The sequence below is a fragment of the Phasianus colchicus genome, chromosome Z, assembly GCF_987193195.1.
Source record: "Phasianus colchicus chromosome Z, bPhaCol1.hap1.1, whole genome shotgun sequence".
In the NCBI taxonomy this organism is placed as follows: Eukaryota; Metazoa; Chordata; class Aves; order Galliformes; family Phasianidae; genus Phasianus; species Phasianus colchicus.
Genome location: NC_143476.1, coordinates 54,608,270 through 54,629,493, shown reverse-complemented (window position 1 = coordinate 54,629,493; position 21,224 = coordinate 54,608,270). Strand labels below are relative to the sequence as shown.

General features: G+C 40.2%; 1 protein-coding gene across 1 annotated transcript in view; it reads left to right on the top strand.

Annotated features, from left to right (window-relative positions):
• Positions 1–20,101, top strand: part of PCSK5 (proprotein convertase subtilisin/kexin type 5) — a 263,646-nt gene extending 243,545 nt beyond the window's left edge. The window contains exons 28-37 of the mRNA XM_090130933.1: positions 2,112–2,195; positions 2,702–2,897; positions 5,744–5,961; positions 6,875–7,111; positions 7,575–7,805; positions 9,302–9,479; positions 10,630–10,847; positions 12,670–12,785; positions 18,791–18,977; positions 19,698–20,101. Of these exons, the coding sequence (XP_089987059.1) occupies positions 2,112–2,195; positions 2,702–2,897; positions 5,744–5,961; positions 6,875–7,111; positions 7,575–7,805; positions 9,302–9,479; positions 10,630–10,847; positions 12,670–12,785; positions 18,791–18,977; positions 19,698–20,101 (2,069 nt within the window). The remainder of the gene's footprint in view (positions 1–2,111; positions 2,196–2,701; positions 2,898–5,743; positions 5,962–6,874; positions 7,112–7,574; positions 7,806–9,301; positions 9,480–10,629; positions 10,848–12,669; positions 12,786–18,790; positions 18,978–19,697) is intronic.
• Positions 20,102–21,224: the final 1,123 nt, after the last annotated feature.

Below are 21,224 nucleotides of genomic sequence, written 5' to 3'. Positions count from 1 at the left end.
TGGTGGGTAGCAACCCTGCCCACAGCAGGGAGCTGGAACTTCTAGATCTTCAAGGTCTCTTATTACCCAAGCTATTCTATGATTCAATGATCGTATGGTTTTATGATCCACAACAAGAAGAGAATAAAAAAACCTGAGTGCTGCTCAGTTCAGTAAAATTAAGAAAACATTTTGCATTCTCACAGTATTCTTTGTATTCTTACAGGTGACAAGAAGAACATTCAGTAAGGATTTTTTTTCAGTAATTAAGTAAGGAGAACTATATGTAGCTAGGAAGTAATGCCTCGAAAAAAATCTGACAGTAAATTTTTGCATCTCACAGAATGAACAGTGGTCAATTGGAAGGTTTCTTTGTGTATTATTTAGATAAGAAAAGTGAAAGCATTTGCATGCTGGTAAGTTTAGGTGCATCTACAGATCTGGGAGAGGCTTGGACTGCCCTCAGCACCCACGGCATTTAAACACACTTTAATCTGCTGAAACAGCATACTGTAACCTGAAATAGGAAAAAAAAAAAAAAAAAAGACTTCAGCAGAGGAAAAAGCCATAGAAAATACATCAGTACATTGACAAGTGAAGGCAAGGATATACATACACAGGAAATGCCACTGCAGAAAGCCTCACAAGACAACCACACCTTCCTAATTTAAAGGGCTAAGAAAAGCAAACTTAAATGTTCATTCTTCTCAAGAAGGACGAAATTTATAGGCAACTAAAACCATTATTTTAAAATTAACTTGCAGCTCTAGTACTTTACTTTCTTAACCACGTGGCTGTTAATCCATATGTAAATATACAGTAGGTAACACAAGGGACAGAGCCAAATCAGGGTTTTTCAAGAAATCTTTCTTCACTCTAACTGCTCAGTGAATCTAACCCCAACAGCATGAACCTGACTACAAAGAGTCCCAGCCCTGATAATGTGCTGCTTTATTCTTATGTGTACATTTTACTGCAAATCCTCTGGCCTGTGCCTAGACCCTGAAATTCTCTTAGACCTTTGTTTCTCTCTGTTGTGTAAAATTCCTACCATTTTGCCTTGTGGGAAGCAGCTGTACATACGATCCCCCTCTTCTATTTTCCCCTTTCAATCAAAGCTTTTTCTTCTGTGTATTTCATTCAAAATATCAGCTTCCAAAATTATTTTTTCTGTAACAGGCAGAAAAAAAAGTGTATGAACACCATTTAGATGGTAGTAGATGGTAGTTAGTCCCTCAACTTATACAAGCCAAACACATTTAATTAGCAGAATGAGTTGGATGTGCTGAGGTACTAAACTGTCTTGTCCCTTGCTTTATTCTTTATTTTAGGTTTCCAGAAAAATTAAAAGACTACTGTCTTCTGTCCACTTGCTCATTATTACTTCCTCATCACATTTTCATTATCCCATTGTTATGACTGCTTGGCTCAAAATGCAGTCTCACACACTGAGGCAACAGAATTTCCTTGCATTTAGTACAGTTCTTGAATATCTTTGGCACTGAGCCTATGCAAAGCATAACCAAGGTCTTAGCTTCCTGCAGGCATAAAAATTCAATTTGAAACACATCCAGAGTCTTTCTTTTGGAGAAAAATAACAGACAATATCACTGGGGAGAATTAGTTTACCAATCATCTTTCCAGACGTTTCCCTTTCCTTCTGAGAGATTTCTCCCTCAGATACCAGGTAATGGTCTGACAAGCAGCTAGTACAAAGGCTCAACAGAAAGACCTCACTACATCAAGTCCCCCAAATTTACATACCTTCCTCTTCTTCCTATTTGTAATCTTTCAGGAATACAGATTGGAATTTGGATTTGGAGCACTGCTTTGAAACTAAAAATATTTAGCTAAACTGTCCTCATTTGGATAAGAAGTCTAGAATAGTGCTTTAGTGACTCTCAGGACAATTTTTCTGTTTTCCTTTATTACTGTTCTTAATTTAAGAGTGTGGACTTGAACACAATAATCAACTTTTCCAGCCTGGAGCTCTAATTCCAAAAATCCAAGGAGACACACTTTAACAGCTTAAGAAAAAGTCAAAGGAAACAGTCTTCCCAGTGTGAGGCAAAATGAACAAAAAAAGCATGGAAAACAGTCTAAAACTGGCTTGTATTTTCTTTTAATTCCAGCTGCAAAAAAACAGTTGCAACCATGTGATCCTTCATGTAGGACCTGTGACAAATCTGCTGACAGGTGCACTTCATGTCCAGAAGGTAAGAGACTTCAGCTTCTTTGAGGAGGATTTGCAAAAGACAAAATATACTGTATGTTACATACTTCAATGGAATATTTGCAATCATGATCACTAGAAAGTCCATTAGCAGCTTAAGGCACAGTCTGGTAAATCAACAGCTGAAGTGAGATATCAGCTAGGAGCTAATCACATACCCTTATAAATAAGGGTAGTTGTTGCTCCTTTTCTTTCTCTTCAATCAAAATTTGTAGACGTGATGAAGGTATTACTGAAGAGGGCTTTATTCAGAGAGATGTACTAAATAACCCTGATGATTCTTTCTATCCTTAAATTTTAGTGAAGTTTGAATTACTACATTTCCCAGCTACTACAAGAAATTGTTTAAAGAATGTTTTATTCATGTTTTCAGGCATCAGAAAGTCAGACTTCCATGAAGATGAAAGCATTTTTGTAGCCACCAAAGGCAAATCTTTTGGATATATTTCTAATCGGTGTTTATTCCCACTTGGGTTTCTCTTTTGCTAGGAAAATTTCTTGCCCACAATAAATGTGTCTCTCAGTGCCCACAACAAACTTTTGCCGACGTTGGAAGTGGGAAGTGTGAAATGTGCATGGAAAATTGTGAGGTGTGCTCTGATCCCTGGCACTGCCAGAAGTGTCAGGCTGAACAAGGACAGTCTTTCTTCCTTCACAATGGCAGATGCTTACAGGAATGCCCTGAGTAAGTAGCCCTTGTTACATTACTGCTCCTTATTTCCTCACTGAGTTCCTTCTGTAATCTAAATCCTTAATTGGCCTTTTAAAAGAAAGCTAAATGTAACCTTAGCTACTAAAAAATACCACAAGGTAAAAGTCATTTTCAGATGGCCTTAGTAAACAAAATTTTCTATGGTTTAGAGAAGTGAAAAAGCAAAAGTGAAACTAGATACGAAATGCTATGACAGGTTTTACTGCTCCCATTGTCTTCAAAAGGACCACAGAGTTTCAGGATGTTCTTCATGGGGACTGACAACAAGCGTCTAGTCCTTCTCCTAACCTGTCCTAACCTATAGAGAGTAAGAGTGTTATTTAGGATGCCATCTTCAAGGAAGTGGAAGAACTTCTTTCCTTTGAGCATGAAAGAGCACTAGAACAAGCTGCTCAAAGAGGCTGTAGAGTTTCCATCTCTGGATGTATTTAAAACTCGTTTGTGCATTTCGACACTTTCCTGTGCAACCTACACTAGAGAACCTGCTTTAGCAGAGGGTTGAAGTCAATGATCTCCAGAGGTCCCTGCCAATGATTTTGTGATTCTGTGAAACAAGAAAGAATGTTTCAGAGATCTGATATGGAAATAAAATAGTCTATGAGGCTTTTCTATCATTGGCTTACATTTTACTCTAATAAATGAAATTAACTTCACTATCTCAGGTATTCCTGTTTCCTGTGCTTTCTTTGTTAGCATTCATCAAAGCTACATTTATATGTATAAAATCTGTGCTATGTAATATGAAACTATTGCTTGAATAATCTTTCTTTTAAGAAAAATGTCCAGCTTCTGCTTTTCTTATTACCAGCACAAATTCTTTGGCAGAACTTTCATGCTAACTTTGTCATATAAGTACACAAGGGCCAGTGAAACAGATTCTGACAATCATAGTTCAGAATAAATGCAAAGTGTCTGCCCCATTCCAAGAGGAAAAAGAAATCAAAAACGAAGGGAAGGGAAGGGAAGGGAAGGGAAGGGAAGGGAAGGGAAGGGAAGGGAAGGGAAGGGAAGGGAAGGGAAGGGAAGGGAAGGGAAGGGAAGGGAAGGGAAGGGAAGGGAAGGGAAGGGAAGGGAAGGGAAGGGAAGGGAAGGGAAGGGAAGGGAAGGGAAGGGAAGGGAAGGGAAGGGAAGGGAAGGGAAGGGAAGGGAAGGGAAGGGAAGGGAAGGGAAGGGAAGGGAAGGGAAGGGAAGGGAAGGGAAGGGAAGGGAAGGGAAGGGAAGGGAAGGGAAGGGAAGGGAAGGGAAGGGAAGGGAAGGGAAGAGATATTTTGGCAGTTTTACGTATATATATTTATATTAGTTATATTTCTGTTGTTTTTTTTCAGTACTTATTCCTTATTTTTATTCCACACAGGATCAGTATAACATAATTAAAACTTTTCAGATTTTATTACTTTTTTCAGTTGCTATTAACCCCCATTTTTTTCAAAATCCAGGCTTTAAAAAATTGCTTCCTTTTATTTGGCAAAGTCTACTAGAGCTCAACACTCGTTTCAGTCTCTGAGTTTAAAGTTCTGCAGGAATAACTGAATGTCTGTGGAAACATTCAAGGTCAAGCTGAACAGGGCTCTAAACAACCTGATCTAGCTGTAGATGTCTCTGTTCACTGCAGAGGAGGTGGACTATATGACCTTTAAAAGTCCCTTCCAATTCAAACAATTCTATGATTCTACTCTCCATTGAGGCAGAGGATTCTAGGAGATTATTTTTTAGAGTTTGTTTCGTACACCACAGAGGAAGGGTTGATTTGCTGCACTGATAATTTCTGACAGAGGACACTAAAATACTGAGCTAGAAGAGCACTCTAGACTGGAGCAAAAGAAGGGACTATCAGAAATAGATGCAGGATTATGACTAAAGATTAGGAAAAAGAGAAAGGAAGATGAGAATAGATGACAGGAAAAGCTCTTCTTAATTTTTCTCTAGCCTTGCTCCTAACACACCTCCTCTCACTTTCTTTGGAAAGATAATCTCTCGGAAATCATATCCTTTTACCAGACTTGTTTAAGTGAAGTACATGTTTTGCTTTCCAAGTCAATTTCTTCCTTAGATTTCATCAGTGTTTGCATACATGTAAATTAACAATCATCTGAAAATGGAGAATTGCTTTTCCCTCTATCTTATAACATTTTCGTTTCAAGAGTATAGGCAGACTGGATTGCATCCCTCCTCTCCTAAAACGTAGGCCTACTTTCTTGTTGTTTTCTTCATGACTAATTTCCTCAACCTGGGTTGCCTACAGTAATTCTTACACCATAGATGCTGGTAAAACTTGCTCCTCCTTTCCTGTCTTACTGTCACCACACACAGGTGCTTAAACATTATGGGTTTATTGTCTGTTTAATCCAGCCCTTCCTTATTCTCCTCAGCTTTGACATTTGTGGGCTTCTGCCTTCTTTCATCTGGGATCAGTGAGGTGATGCGTCTCATTCTTTCTCTGCCATCACCACTGAGAGTTGGCCATGGGAATATAGAGTCTTTCTTTTCTAGACACTATAGACCCTCCTATTTTATGGAAGTGGCAAACCGAGAAAGTGGTGAGAAAGGAAGTCCAACATCCCCTAATGTAGGTATAAAAATAAGAGAAGGCCAAACTCTCTTCTTGGTACTAGTCATGCACATTCTCTGCTTGCGGGCACGGAAGATGTAAATTGAATGGAGGACAAGTAACTAAATGTGTGAGAAACCTTTTAGATCCAGTGAAATGAGTGCACTGGCAAAGTCAATAGACTCACATATGCTCATAATTCTTAATGGACTGGACTGTGGTAAGTATATGCTGACCAACAGTTTGCTTTGTGTTTATTTTTACTTAATAGGGGATACTTCAATGATTCTGGGACTTGCAAGGAATGCAGTGGTTCCTGTAAGACATGTGAGGGAAGTGCTACCAAATGCCTGTCATGCAAAAGTCCTTTGCTTCTGGAGCAGTGGGAATGTAAACCTACCTGTTCACAGAAACATTTTGCCTTTGATGGAATCTGTAAACATTGCCCTGCTATGTGTCTGGAGTGCATTCACAGTGAAACATGCAAAGGTATTACAAAGAACTGCTTGTGACTTGGATAAAATCTGTCTAGATCAGTCTAGGAGCAGACTGACAGAATAACAGACCTGAAAAGAAATTCTGTAAACCAAACCAAACCAAGGAAAAACTCCCCTAAGACAGAGGCTAAGTAAATGGTGCTTTATGAGGAGATTCAGTCTAAACCAGGCACCCGTAAAGCAATTTCATCTTGCTTTGTGTGTTCCTGTTGTTCCTCAGAGATCTATATTGGTTTGATGACAGCTTATTGTATTCATGTCTAAATACCTAAAAACACATGCACACCACTGTGAAATACAGAATGCTTCTTTCCTAGTTTGATTGAACTTTATGTCTCTTTGCAATACTACACGTGGCAGAGAATGAAACCTTTGTAATGAAACATTATCTAGTAATGCATGCTTAGGAAAAACTTCAACGTGCTGATGAGTCTGAATACACACCAGAATGTTCCCAGAATAGTTAATATTCAGCAAATTATACACAAACATGGAGGAAAAAGAAAATCAAACAACACTATTAAACAAGTACTCATAAGAAATAGCAGCTGAATCCAAGCTCTAGCCCAACATTCTGACCAAATATTCCAACCAGATTCATATACTAACAAATCAAACAGAAGTTCAGAAATAAGCAACTATATCCACCAGTATACAGTGGCAGAAATGTTTGATTATTATCAGTACAAATGAATAGCTGATTTTGCTTCTCAGACCCTTGAGAAGAAACAGAAAAAGCTTCATGATAGCTAGGCTATGATGGGCAAGTTGGAGGGGAAAAGTTAGAAGAGAACATACAACGTTCCCAAGCTGTCTGCTTGTCTCCTGTTTTGACATGCACTGCTCCCTCACATACTGAAGTCAGCGTAAGCACTTTTGCTTACTCTGTTTGTTGTTCTCTGTAGAGTGTGTGGATGGGTTCTTCCTGCATGAAGGGAAATGTGTAGAGGACTGCCCTACCCAATTCTATGCTGAAGACAAGCACTGCTTTCCCTGCCATGGAGACTGCAAGGACTGCAATGGACCAGACTCAGATGACTGTATTGAGTGTGCAGTCAGCTACTTTGTCCTATATGATGGCAAGTGTTCTGAAGAGTGCCCTGAGGGGACTTACTATGAAGATGAGACTGAAGACTGCCAAGGTTGGTAGCTGCTGTTTTCTCTAGAATGGCAGTAAGACAGAAGTAGACTAGCAAAACACTATTCTAAAAAGACCTGCCCTTCCTGACTATGGCTATCTATGTCTTGGAAATGGAGGGGATAACAAAGGCAGCAAAAAATATCAAGCACGGTGTACAAAAATTAGAGAAAGTCCAGAGACAAAGGCAACAAAACTAGAATGTGTTTATTGAACTACTCTGGCAAAGTGCTGAGTGTTGCTGGAGACAGTAAGTTGAAAATCACTACTCAGTCAGTGCAAAAGGAAACCTAAGGAACTGGCTGCATAACACCAAAAGTAGTGAATGGTTTGACTATGCAGAAGAATTTTTTCTCTATTTCTCTCAGCCTTTCACTCTGAGATGGAGGCTGCTCCTGGAAAAATTTAAATTGAAATAATAATATGAACTGTAGCATGGTGACATTCCTACTGTTTCTCCATTTCAGCATGCAATAGGACATGCAAGTCTTGTTCTTCATCCACTGCCTGCATTACATGCAGAAATGGCCTGATCCTGAATCGTAATGGGCACTGCGTACTATCCGGACACTGCTCTCGCACTGAGTACTATGATGAGAATACTGAGACCTGCAAAACTTGTCATAAGAAATGTTTTCACTGCTCAGGACCAACTGAACACCAGTGTATTAGTTGTGCAAACAACCGCTATCTTTTCAGTAAGTGTCTTGCTCCTGTTTATAGCCTTTATTCCACACTGGCAGCATGGAATAAATAAGCTTATGTGACATTCATAAAACATTGGACTGCTTTAGACTATCGAAATATTGCAATGTTGACCTGATAAGTAAAAGACTTGCTCAGTGATAATTATTTTCTGTAGAGCTACCTGGAAACTCTGAAAGACAGAGCAAAATCATCATTCAGGGTCAGCCACTCACTGGAGGCAAAAAAAGACTTCTAAGTAGCAACAAATCCCATAACTAAACAATTTTTTTTTTTTTTTAATTCACTTCCTATTTACTGTCACTTTTGCTTTCCATAAAGATCTTAAGAAGAGGAGAGGGACAATCTTTTCTTTTTGTAAGCACAAAGAAATCAGAGTTTTCATGCTGACTTGTTTAATTCCTCCAGAAATGTGATGAGCAGATAAATACTTAAGTAGAAATGTTAAAAATTGTCACAATACCAGTCTCAAGAGAATGGCTGAGATGTAAAACTACATTACTTTTGTGACCTGGAGTAAAAGTTTATTGTTTCAGGAAAAAATTGATAAAGAGTATAAAATATTAAATCTTAAACTTCAATTCTTTGTAATTTTTTCAAGACAAAATTTAAAAAATCTGTTGGAGAGAAACTGATTAAAATAATCTTTCATGCCAAAAACACATAAAGAAAGCCTGAGGTGAAACTGTCCCCAGGATGTTTGTGTTTAATCTGATACAGATTTTGCAGTCTTAAATTTTGGATACTTTGCATTAGATCTATGTTTTATATCAACACAATAAATTGTTTTGCACAATTACCATTGGTGAAAAAAAAGGAAGTATCTTTATTTCCCCAATTTTAATCGTCAAAATGTGAAAACAAGTGAGATAATAAGTATTAAGCTACTAACTAGATGATCACTGCTCTCCTAGCTTGACATGCTTGCAGTTATTTGAATCACTTAGTTTCTTATTCCTATTCCTGTCCTGCTAATGACCCTCTGATATTTCGGTCAGTGTGATGTAGCTGATACATCTGGCAGTATTGGAGACATTTATTCTTGTAACACAAAGCATCAGCTACATACAGGGGTAAAGACCAGCAAATAAAAGTCACTAAATTTCAGATTCATCATATACACAGAATGCAATGAGATTGACACTTTTAAGTGAAAACTATAGGAAATGTTTATGCCTATAGAATACTTCTTCATTATTTCTTCTTGCATGTATTTTAAATGAAATCACAGCTGTTCATTATGCATTTATGTTCTCTAAAGATAAAAAAATTATCTGCTCTGAAGATCATGCTATTGTACATGAAGTACAGAAATGAGGACGACTTAACTGAAAATGCTTAGAAGCTACTATGTCCCAACATTCCCTTTTCTTGCTCTGGTACAAGCTTTAACAGCATCTCCTGTTAGAGTCTAATCTAGGAGCATTTTGCAAGTTACTTTATAGCAGCAAATTCTATGACATGCTATTCCTCATTGCTCTCTGTGCAGATACAACCTGTGTTGAAACATGCCCGGCTGGGTACTACGCTGACAGTGATGAAGGACGGTGTTCCCCATGCCACATCACCTGTGCCACCTGCAGTGGAAAACACAGCTCACAGTGCCTTTCCTGTAAACCAGGCTTGTACAGGCAAGGAAAAGGATGCGTAAGCCAGTGTCCAACGGGGTAAGGTCCAAGGTTTTTAGCAAAGAGAGAGCTACAGCACAGAGAGCACTTTGAGACATTAGGTTGTTTCTCTCCTATTTATTTTAGTCAGACAGAATTAAATTTCATTTCCAGCAAAAATGTCTTATGCTGCTCCAGTATGCAGAGGAAAACCTCCTTTCATTGTATAAAACTAGAATGTTCCCAAACTGGGACTATCTGACATTATGTGGTCATTCTCACTCCCTGAGGATGCTCTTAGGTTATGTTTATATAGAAAAGAGTAGAGCAGAATAAATGTTGCAAGTTATCAGGTTCAGCACAGGAAGCAAGCACCCTTGCAGGCTCCACCTAACTTGAAATTTAGATGATTTTTGTTTGGCATTAAGCAAATATTTATAACCAATCATAATAAAACCAACCACTAAAACATGTTTTAACTCAGTGGTCAAACTCCTGGACAGCAAATTAATATGAGTACTTTCAATTTCAAAATATGAATTCAACTAGTTCTTGTGACTATGTCACAAAAATTTAAATCTGGAAATTGGACATATGATTTGTGGACATTTGATTTTGCAGTAATGCGGTCATGCTGGCATTCAAATTCAGTTATCATTCTGTTAAGCTGGAAGTCTGTAATGGCCATATTACATATCAACACAGCCACAAAGCAGCTCTTGCCCTTTTTCCTCTGACTGCACAACTTAGGTGAACCAATTGTCCCTCTGTTGGAACCCTCTGACTAAACCTGCTTATGGATTGAAAGAAATCATGAAATTGCTGAATTTCCATCTGCAGCATGAGTAGTGAGAAACTCTTATTGCTTAACCAATATCTCACAAGACATCTCTGGCAAAATCAAAATGAAGCTTATGTTTTTTGGGCCCTGCCTATTTACATACTTATTTTGTACCTGAATTCATCTTCAATTTTAAAAAGTCTTTCTTTGTACACTCTCAATTTTACAAAGACTTGTTTCATAGCTAAATTCCAGTGGCCAAGAATAAGCATTCTGTTTCCATTGGGACTGCAAATATTTACTGTGATCACATCATTATCACTTTCATATATTCATGTAATCAGAGAAAGAGCTCATGACGAAAGGTGTTCTGGTTTTCCTGCCATTGTTAGACATTTTGCACAGCCACAACTATCAAATCTGTTTCAGCTATTTTGCACAAAACTCCACTGGGTCATGCGAGCGCTGCCACAAGGGCTGTAAGGAGTGCATGGGGCCTCAACCAACAGACTGCCTTTTCTGTGATACATACTTCTACCTGCTGCACTCCAAGAACCAGTGTGTTAGCTCTTGTCCTGAATATTACTATGAAAACAAGGAAGAAAATGTCTGTGAAAGATGCCACCCTTTCTGCCGAACTTGCAAAGGTAAAAGCATACACTCTGCTTTGGCAACATAAAAGATTCTCAAAACACCTGCCAAGATTACCCAGCCACCTTTGTCTTCTTTCTTTTCCTCCCTCTGCTCCAAGATCTGTAAACACACAACAAAAAGGCGTGCTGTGCATAACCCTGCCAGCTGTCAATAATCTCTGGCCACAGCAGGCAGCCAAGACCTCCCCAGCGGCTGCCAGCTTCTCCTCTACCCCAGGGTTTCTCACTCTTCTGGCTGCTTCATGTTGCCACCTTGCCTTTAAAGTACCAATCAACCAAGATCAAAGCAAGAATATGAATTCCCAGCAGGCTCTCGAGGGGCTGTCTGCAGGTACTAAGCACAGACCAGCCATACAGGGGAGCAGGGAGAGTGAGTTCCCAGAGAAGAGAAATAAACTGAGGATGGTAATTAAGTTTTCAGTCAGCCAGGCCTCACACAAAGATGCTCATCCACTTCAAAATAAAAGGGCTCTGTTGCCTACACAGCTACACTCTGCTTCTTGCACAAACACTGAACAGTATCTTCATCTTTGAGCTAACTAACTATGTATTACTCTGTGAAAGCCAAGGGATTTAGATCTAACTTCAGATCTTTGTGATTGGTAAAGGAAAGAGTAGAAAATCAACCACTAACAACACTTAAGATAAGGCCATAAAGCATATCTTCAGTGTGGGGGGGAAAACATCAGTGTGATGTCTGCTGTTTTTTATACAGTTTTTTACCATGTTTATTTTGAGATATGTTTCCTTCTATGGCACCCTCACATGTTCAGTTTCTTCACTTCCATTTATAATACTGTGTGCAATTTGGAATGGGGCAGAATTAGTCCACTTGGAATGAGTGTCATGAGATGATAGCTGGCAGCTTCTGCTCCACAGCTCAGACTACCCCTTGCAATGCACAACAGTTGTTTTGGATGGTGGATATGTTGGATAGCACAGATGGCTAACTGCAACATAACAATATTTAAAATTGTGGAAATGGTTCCAAGAGTAAAGCAACCCTCAAGAACTATTAAAATGTGACTGCATAGCAGCATTATAATAAATAACAAATAATTTAGTTTAGATTTGGGACAAAAATATTGTCATTTAACTTACAGACCATTCCTAATCATGAATTTTGTTTTATTCATGAAAAGACATTTTCTACTGTAGTTACTACTAAGATAAAATACAAGCTCATCCTCTTAAATAACAAATCTGTAGCTGTTTTGAAACGCATCTGCACTGCTTATGCACAGGAAAAGAAGTCTCTTCTTTCTCAAGACCAGAAAAGACAGAGTAAATTAACTGAGCCATAGAAAGTTGCTAACTTCACCCGTTTAACTTTTGCTAACATGAATTAGTACATTTTTTTCCTTTCAGACAATGGAAGAAAACACCTAGTTGCAGGGAAATTGACAGATGCACTGTAACATGTAGGACAAACCACTCACTTTAATGCTCCACAGAAATGCTGTGGGCAGCATCTGCCTTCAAAGAGACTCACAAAACACGCACCATTCTAAATGATCAGAATGCAACTGAGCTTCCCCGTACAATGCGTTCCCTAATCACATTGTCATGAATATTTTCATGAATTAAGAAATGCGGTTTTGAGGCACACAAAACCTCAAGCATCATGCATAAGCTGCTCAATATCATTTTAATACCGGTTTCTTCAAGCTGGACCCGCCACTTAAGATTCTTGAAGTTGACAAGTATCCCTTTTCATTGGTTGTAGTGATCAGTATGAAGTTAGATGAGAATTTTTACTATTATAAATTGTTGTTTTATTGTTGGTTTAATATTGTTGGTTTATTTGCCTCTTTAGGAAAGGAAGGATTCAGCTGCACATCTTGTGTATGGAGCTACAGTTTCTTAAATGGAATGTGCAGCTCAGACTGCTTTGTAGGTTTCTACAAAGTCCAGGAGGCACCAGGACAAGAGGTAATATTCATAGGCATTTGGTCCTGTGATTATTATGCTGAACTTTAACTTCTGAACATAACACAAACACAGAATGTTCTTCTTTGAGTTTTCAAGGCTTTAAAAATGTGTACTTTTTTCTTCTCTTGACAAAGGAAGCATTGTTTCTCTTTTTGGGTCTTTCTACTATAGAACAGTTCTATAAGAGTAAATATAAAGACACTACTCTGTCAAAGATGATACCAAACATACCAAAATCAATTATATTAGTAAAAGAGTATTTATTTTATCCTAGTTTAACTGAGATTTCCGCAGGGATTTCTGCTTTTGAGAAATCACATCACATTCCTGATAGGCAGTTCTGCTAGCAGAAATCTAGTGAAAAGAGAAGCTGAAGTTAAAGCTGTATATTTAATAGAATAGGATCACAATCAGGTTTGGGTCTGTGCAGCTAGCCTGCCTCTGGGTTTCTACACCAACTACCTTTCAAAGATGTTTGTTCAAGAATAAAGCAACAAAGTAAGACAGCTGGCTGGAGATGACAGAATCTCACAAGCACAGAACTGCAGAAGTTGGAAAGGACCTCAAGAGATCAAGTCAAACTTCCCCACCAAAGCAGGTATAGTTGGTCACACAGGTAGGCATCCAGACAGGTCCTAGATGTCTTCATGGAATGAGACTCCACAACTTCTCTGGACAACCTGTTCCAGTGCTCTGTCACTCTTACTATAAAGAAGTTTTTCAACACGTTTATTACAGAATCACAGAATCACAGAATGGCCAGGGTTGGGAGGGACCTCAAGGATCATGAATCTCCGACCCCCCTGCCACATGCAGGGCCACCAACCACCCCATTTAATGCTAGACCAGGCTGCCCAGCGCCCCATCTAATCTGGCCTTGAACACCTCCAGGGACGGAGCATCCACAACCTCTCTGGGCAGCCTGTTCCAGCACCTCACCACTCTCTCTGTAAAGAATTTCCCCCTGACGTCCAACCTAAATCTCCCCTCCCTCAACTTAAAACCATTTCCCCTTGTCCTGCAGTTATCTACCCTTTCAAAGAGTTGATTCACCTCCCCTCTGTAGGCTCCCTACGTTACTATGAAATTTCCTATGTTCAAGTTTTATTTCATTACTCCTTGTTCTATTTCTATGTACCAGCAAGAGCCTTGCCTCATCCATTTATTCCCACCTCTCTTTAGATATTTATAAACATTTATCAGATCCACCTTCAGTCTTCTTTTTCCCAGGCTGAACAGACACAGATTCCTCAGTCTTTCCTCACACTGGAGATGCTCCAGGGCCTTTATCACCTTCTACTGGACTTCTACTAGGAAATCCCTGTCTTCTTTGAACTAGGGAGTCCAGACAGAGCATTCTAAATGTGTCCTCACCAGGGCAGAGTAGAGGGGGAGGATCACCTCTCTTGACCGGCTGGCCATACTCTTTTTAATGCACCTCAGGTCACAAGGGCACACTGCTGGCTCATGGTCAAGCTGTTGTTCACCAGAACACCCAGGTTCTTCTCTACAGAGCTCGTCTTCAGCAGGTCATCCTCTAACCTACACCAATGCACGTGGTTATTCCTCCACAGGAACATACTTGCTCTTGTTAGACCTCATCAGGTTTCTCCCTGCCTAATTCTCCAGTCTGTCCAGGTCTTGTTGACTGGCAGCACAGACTTCCGGTGTCTCAGCCACTCCTCCCAGCATCAGCAAACTTGCTAAGGATGGACTCTATCCATTAATCCAGATCATTAATGTAGATGTTGAACAAGACTGGACCCAGCACCAACCCCTGGGGAACATCACAATTTACAGGTCTCCAACTGCCCTCTGTGCTACTGACGACAACCCTCAGCTATGTCAGTCAGCCAGTTCACCCCACTGTCTACTCATCTATCCCACACTTACTAAGTTTCATTACAATGAAGCTGTGGGAGACAATGTGAAATGCATCGCTGAAGTCAAGGTAGACAGCATCCACTGCTCTCCTCCTATCTACCCAGCTAGTGATTACAGCATAGAAGGATGGTCAAGCATGCTTTCTCCTTGGTGAATCCATGTTGACTACTCCTGATGACCTCTTCTCTTCTAACTGCCTGGAGAGGGTCTCCAGAACAAGTTGTCCCATCACCTTTCCAGAAGTGAGGCTGACTGGCCCGTAGTTCTTGCCCTTTCTGAAGACTGGAGTAATTGACATTGGCTATCCTCCAGTCTTCACACACTTCTCCTGTTTGCCAAGACTCTTCAAACATGATAGGGAGAGATTCAGCAATCACCTCTACCAGCACTCTCAGCACATGTGGGTGCATCCCATCAGGGCCCATGTATTTGTTTTTGTCGATTTTAGCTAGACACTTTCTGACCAGATTTTCCTCAACCAACAAGAAGTATTCATTTCCCCAGACTCTCTTACCTCCAGGGTTTAGAATTCCTGAAAGCTAGTCTTAACATTAAAGACTGAGCAAAGAAAGCATTCAGAATCTCTACCTTCTCCACATCCTCTGTTACCAGGGCACTCACCTCATTTATTAAGCGATGCACATTTTCTCTAATCTTCATTTTACTGCTGACATACTTAAAAAACAAAACAAAACAAAATGAACAAAACATATCTTTCTTGTTTTCCTTTACCTCCTTTGTGAGGCTTAATTCAAAGTGTCTTAGCTTTCCTTGTATCTCTACAGGCCCTGAAAACATTCCTATATTCTTCCCAGGTGAACAGGCCCTTTTTCCACATTTCATGGACCTTCTTTCCCTTTAGTTTATCCATGAGTTCCTTGCTCATCCATTCAGGCATCCTGTCGAATTTCCCCAATTTCTTAGTCTTAGGGATGCACTGATCTTGAGATTGGAAGAAATGATGTTTAAGTGTCAACCAACCCTCATGGGGCTCCCTACCTTCTAAGACTCAGAGGAGAACACTGCTTGTGTTCCCAATCCCTTTAATGCCTTTCCAAGGGATGCAAAATCCCTTTTAATGTTCTGTAATTTCCTTGTTACAACATCCTATGACCCGATATGCATAACAACAAGTGGGTAGTAGTCTTCTTGTTTTATCAGAAGTGGTAAAATCTTCTTAATATCTCTGACACATGCCCCATTAAGAGACAGCAAATGTCTCTGGAGAGGTTATCTGGGCAACAAATGGGGGCCTCAGTGCCTCCCAGCAAGGAGTCCCCAACTACTAAGAGTCTTTGCCTCTTTTTGGTGGCCCTAGTTCTAATGAGATTCTGTGGTTGGCCCCTCTCCACATGCTTGCTGCTTCCTGGGCTGCCTGGCATTCAGACACTCTTTTGTTTCCAACCCAAGTCTTGTACCTATTGCTCGGGGGGAACTGTTGGGGTAAGAGGAAGGTACCTCCTTCTGCTCCATGCAGAGATGAAGGTCCATACCCCTTCTGTTGGGCGCTATCTTATTCTTTAGCCTCTAGGTGGGAAGCTGGTTTAGCTGCTTCTCCAGGCAGGGACTTATAAGAAGACTGCTGGTCATCATGTGTCAGTTCAGACCTCCTCATAAGTTCCCCTCTCTGATTCCCAGGTGCCTCTCAGCCTGCTGATTTCTTCTCCAGCCTGGGCATCTGCTCAGGAAATTCACTGAGCAGGACGCACCTGTATCAATTACATCTGTCCCCCTACTCCTCCTCCCTCAGGCCATAGAGCAATTTCCAGATTCTGTAACTCCCCACAGCCAAAGCTCTGGGCAGCTCTCTCACTCCCTGGGAAGCCTGTGTGAGAGCACTCCTCAGCCCATGCAGACTGCAGGCCCCATATTTGCCTTTCTGCCTCAGCCTGTCTGCCACGCTGGGTGATCACCATGTTGGCGTTAACAGATCTCTCTCCTTACAGCCCCAAATGGAAAGAGCAACATGCCCTGCTTGCCTGCCCTGAGCGAACTGCCCACAGAAGCTGTCATACCATGCTCTGTTTGCCCGTCCTGTTTGCTGTGCTCCCTAGTTGCCACCTTTGTATCTGTGAGGTGTGGCCCCGCTTCTCTTGGCCCCACCCCAACACATCACAGCTCTGCCTCCAAGTGCTGCACAATGGCACCCAGCAGAAATGGGCTGTCCCTTACCCACCGAGGCAGTTCCCTGCTTTGGTCCAGAATGTGTGCCCCAGAGTGAGTGCCTCACAAAAAAAAGGAAAAAATGATGTTGCATAACCTGAAGTCTCTGGCTTGAAATTTCCCATATAAGTACTGCTCCATAACTGTGAACCTGAAAAAAAGCCTGGGAGCTGAGGACCACAGAGATCCTCAGATCTTTTTAAGAGCTCCATATCTCCTGCTGTCTCCCCATATTTTGTCCAACCTCTTAGATTCAGGACAAGCAGCCCTGCAGATTTGAGATCAAGTGTGGTGAAAGGTTTCTGGCATTTCAGATGCTTACAGTGGGTTTGTTGATTTTGGTCCCAGGACAGAAAAAATAGTTCATATTTCCCATTAGGCCAGGAAATGCAAACACTGGAAGCTCTGAACTGCCTGACAACATATGGCAAAGAACGTATGATCGTGATGAGCACCACTGGTATTGTTTGGAATCTGAGAAGTTTTTGAATCTGTCCTTTTATCTATTTCTTCGTATCTTTATCTATGGTCTAGACAGTGAGATTGAGTACACTTTCAGCAAGTTTGCAAGTGACAGGAAGCTGAGTGGTGCAGCTGATACCTCAGTAGGAAGCGATATCATCAAAAAGGATCTGGATAAACTTGAAAAGTGGGCCCATGTGAACACAGTGAGAATCAACAAGGCCAAGTACAAGGTGCTGCATTTGGGCTGGTGTAATCCCGGGTATGTGTACAGATTGGAAGAACTCATTGAGAGCAGTCCAGAAAAGAACTTGGGTAATCTGGTAGATGAAAAGCTGGAGATGAGCCAACAGTGTGCTTATAGCCCAGGAGGACAAAGTACCTTGGGCTGCATCAACAGAGGGGCAGCCAGCAGGGAGGGGAAGGTGATTGTCCCTCTCTGTTCTGCCACTGTGAGTACTGTGTCCAGGCCTGGTGCCCACAGCACATGAAAAAATGTGAAGCTGTTGGAGAAGGTCCAGCTAGAAAGCTGATCAGAGAGCTGGAGCACCTCTCTTATGAAGTAAGGCTGAAAGAGATAGGCTTGTTCAGTAGACTCCGAGGAAACCTCACCGGACACTTTCAGTACTTGAGGGGAGCTTATAATAAGGGGGTAGACCATCATTTCACATGGTCTGATAGTAACAGGACTAAAGGATGGAAGATTTTGATTAGATATTATGAGGAAATCTTTTATGCAGATGGTAGAGATGCACTGGCATAAGCTGCCCAGAGAAGATGTGGATAACCCAGCCACGGAGATGCTCAAGACAAATTTGGGTGGGGACCTGGGCAGCCTTGTCAGTGGGTGGCAGCCCTGTCCATGGCAGGGAGTTAGAACAAGGTAAACTTTAACCTTCCTTCCAACCCAAGCCATTGGTGCATAGAACTCTGTGTTTCCGTGTAATAGAACCAATGTGAGCTAAAAAAAATTTACATTGCTACAAAATTTCCAGTCAGCTTTACTCTTTATTTCAGTCCCTTCTATAATTGGAAAGGAAATTAATTCTCTCATTTTTTTCCTTTCTGTTTATTTATTTATTTTTTCTTCTCTCAGCATATTTTCACCATCTCAGTACTTTCAATTATATTCTTGAATACACTATTTGAAGGTTGCTTTGACATTATTAGGGCCAAAGAGCCACAAATCTATTACAGTACTAGCAAAAGAAAAACACTTTTTGGACGAAAAGAGTATATTTGGAGTGAGTTCTAGCCAGCTGTCTTGCTAAGTCAAATCTCTAAGCTTCTACAAGTCTTCATCCATCTTCCTACAAGTAGATCAGTGCAAACCTAACAAGTACTAACAAAATTTCAGTTTTCCTACTCTCTCCAGTATTTTGCAATTGATACCTTTGGCATCCAGATGCGACCACTCAGTGAATCTAGAGCAGCACTGTCACATTAGGGCCAAGGAAAATGAAAAGAAAGGTGCATTGTTTGTTCTGTGTCTGTAGGAGGATGAGACAAAGTGTGAGAAATGCGACAGCACATGCACGGAGTGCAAGGGACCTGGACCTCTCAACTGTACCATCTGCCCAGCTGGCATGCAACTCTACCTGGAGGAAGGCCGCTGCCTACCGTGCTGCAGTGACACTGACCCAGCAGGCATCCCAGAGTGCTGTGACTGCAGTGAAACACAAGGTATGACCATCCTGAGGGGTAGCAATGCTGCTGGTGGATGTTATGGGTGACTAAGCTGACTTTTAGTGGTGAAAAATGGAAAACAGCAAAAATGTGCTGCTGAGCTACAACTACGTGGTGTATTTCTACTGCTCTATCACTAGAATAGGAAGGACTTTACTCAAATAATAGCAATTGCAATTAATACATGAGTTGCCACCTTCTTTCATTCCCATCTATTGTGCCAAATAGCCAAGCTTTTCATAAAGCACTTGACTGGGAAGTGCTTTCTTCAATAAATAGCAATTTGAAACATCATTTTAAACTCCTAAGTCAAAATCATACTGTCAACTCCAGAATAGCAGTAATGTTTTATAGAGTTGATGATCTGTAGGGTGGAAAAATATTTTTATAGAGCAAACTGATACACGCTCAGGGCACACAACCTGTCTTCAAGTCTTTCTAGGTGCCTGATATTGAAAAGTATATCTTGGGAAGGGGAGAGATTCTCCATTTCTTGCCTACTCTCAGAGAGAAAGACTGTATTTGTCTACTTATTAGCTTCACAGCTTCTTTCAGATTACTGCTAGTCTAATAAAGAAACAAAGCTGTCTCAACAGCCTTGCTTACTTACACCATCACAGTTAAAACATACTTAATCTTTTAAAACAAACTCACCAATTCATGTACAAACACAATTTCATTTAATTTTCTTAAATTTTATTTTATTGCTGTTGTCAGATGACTGTGTATTACGGACCACATTACCACCAGCGAGCAAAAACAAAAGCGCTTTCTTTGTCATTATCTGCATTTTACTTATCCTTGTCATTGGAGCCATTGTAGTCATCTGGAGAAAATCAAAATCGAAACAACACACTGCCAGTAAAGGTAGGTATGAGAAACTGACAAATGACTCCAAAACCCTTCCTTCCTATGCGAGCAATTATCATGAGAGCCCAAGCTATCAGGAAGACCAAGTGATTGAATACAGGGATCGAGATATCGATGATGATGATGAAGAAGATGACATTGTATATATGGGTCAGGATGGCACAGTCTATCGTAAATTTAGATATGGACTTCTGGAGGATGATGAAGAAGATGAGCTTGAATATGATGATGAAAGCTATTCATTTAGATAACTCTACTGTCTTATGGATTTTCTGCTCTGTTGCTTTTCCTATAAAATTGCAGCAGTTTAGTTAAGTATGTTTATTTACTCCTTTTCAGGCTGAACTTAAGATTTTAACTAATGCTTATTTTGAGAGCAGAATGGTTTCTAAAAACATTTTCTTCCTGAAGCTTTACATAAATCCCTCTTAGGCTTTTAAGTTGCACTCCAGATGTATGTTGTTTAAAAGAATACATTCCTATGCATTTCTGTGGACAGTGAATCCCTTCCCATTGTGTATGCACATACATTATGATTAACACAAACACCCATTCAAACCGTACATACATACTTACTGCAAACTTTGCTACTCTCTTTTGAAATGGTGTAGATATAGACAAGATTGTTGTATTTGTCTACATGGTAAATGTCACTGGAGTAGCATGCCAGTAGTTTACTACATTGTGATTATAGTTAAATAGACTTTTGTAATAGCATGGGCAAGGTTTCTGATTCTAGCCACATTTTCTTTGTTGATGTCAGCTGGTGCAGCTATGCTCCTCAAAGCCAATACATTTCTGCTTATAATCTTGTGGCATAGTGCCCAGTGAAATTGTGCACCTATTAAATGATTTTTAAGAGTTGAGATTGTGACTGCTCCAGATTGCTTCATTGTACTCATGGTTTGTATGAAAAATATTGAAAATATTTTATGTAGCAATCTCTGATTACTCTTTACTCAAGAGCTTGTTAGATAGTCTTTCGTTGCACACACAGACTTCTTGGTTTACCGCAAAGGGAAATATGGTCTATAAGTACAGCCACAAAACAGCACTCCTTCTTTCCTTTCTAATTAGCTTCTCAAGCTACAAATGATTTAAATACCATTTGTTCAAGTAAGTTTCACATTTCTGATGTAAATGCCTCAAGTTTATTGGAGGATGGCAAAGGGGATAAATAATATTTATTTAGTAACGTAATTTAAAGGAACACAGTAATGTGATTTTTGTATTACTATGAAAATTTAATTCATTGTACTAAAGGATGCTCTTTATGGCCCTTTATTGTGAAAGAATAAATTCTTTGCACAAAACCATTTTGAAAATGTCATTATTTATCAAGTTTTCCTCTTCCCTTTTGTGCTCTTTTGGAGC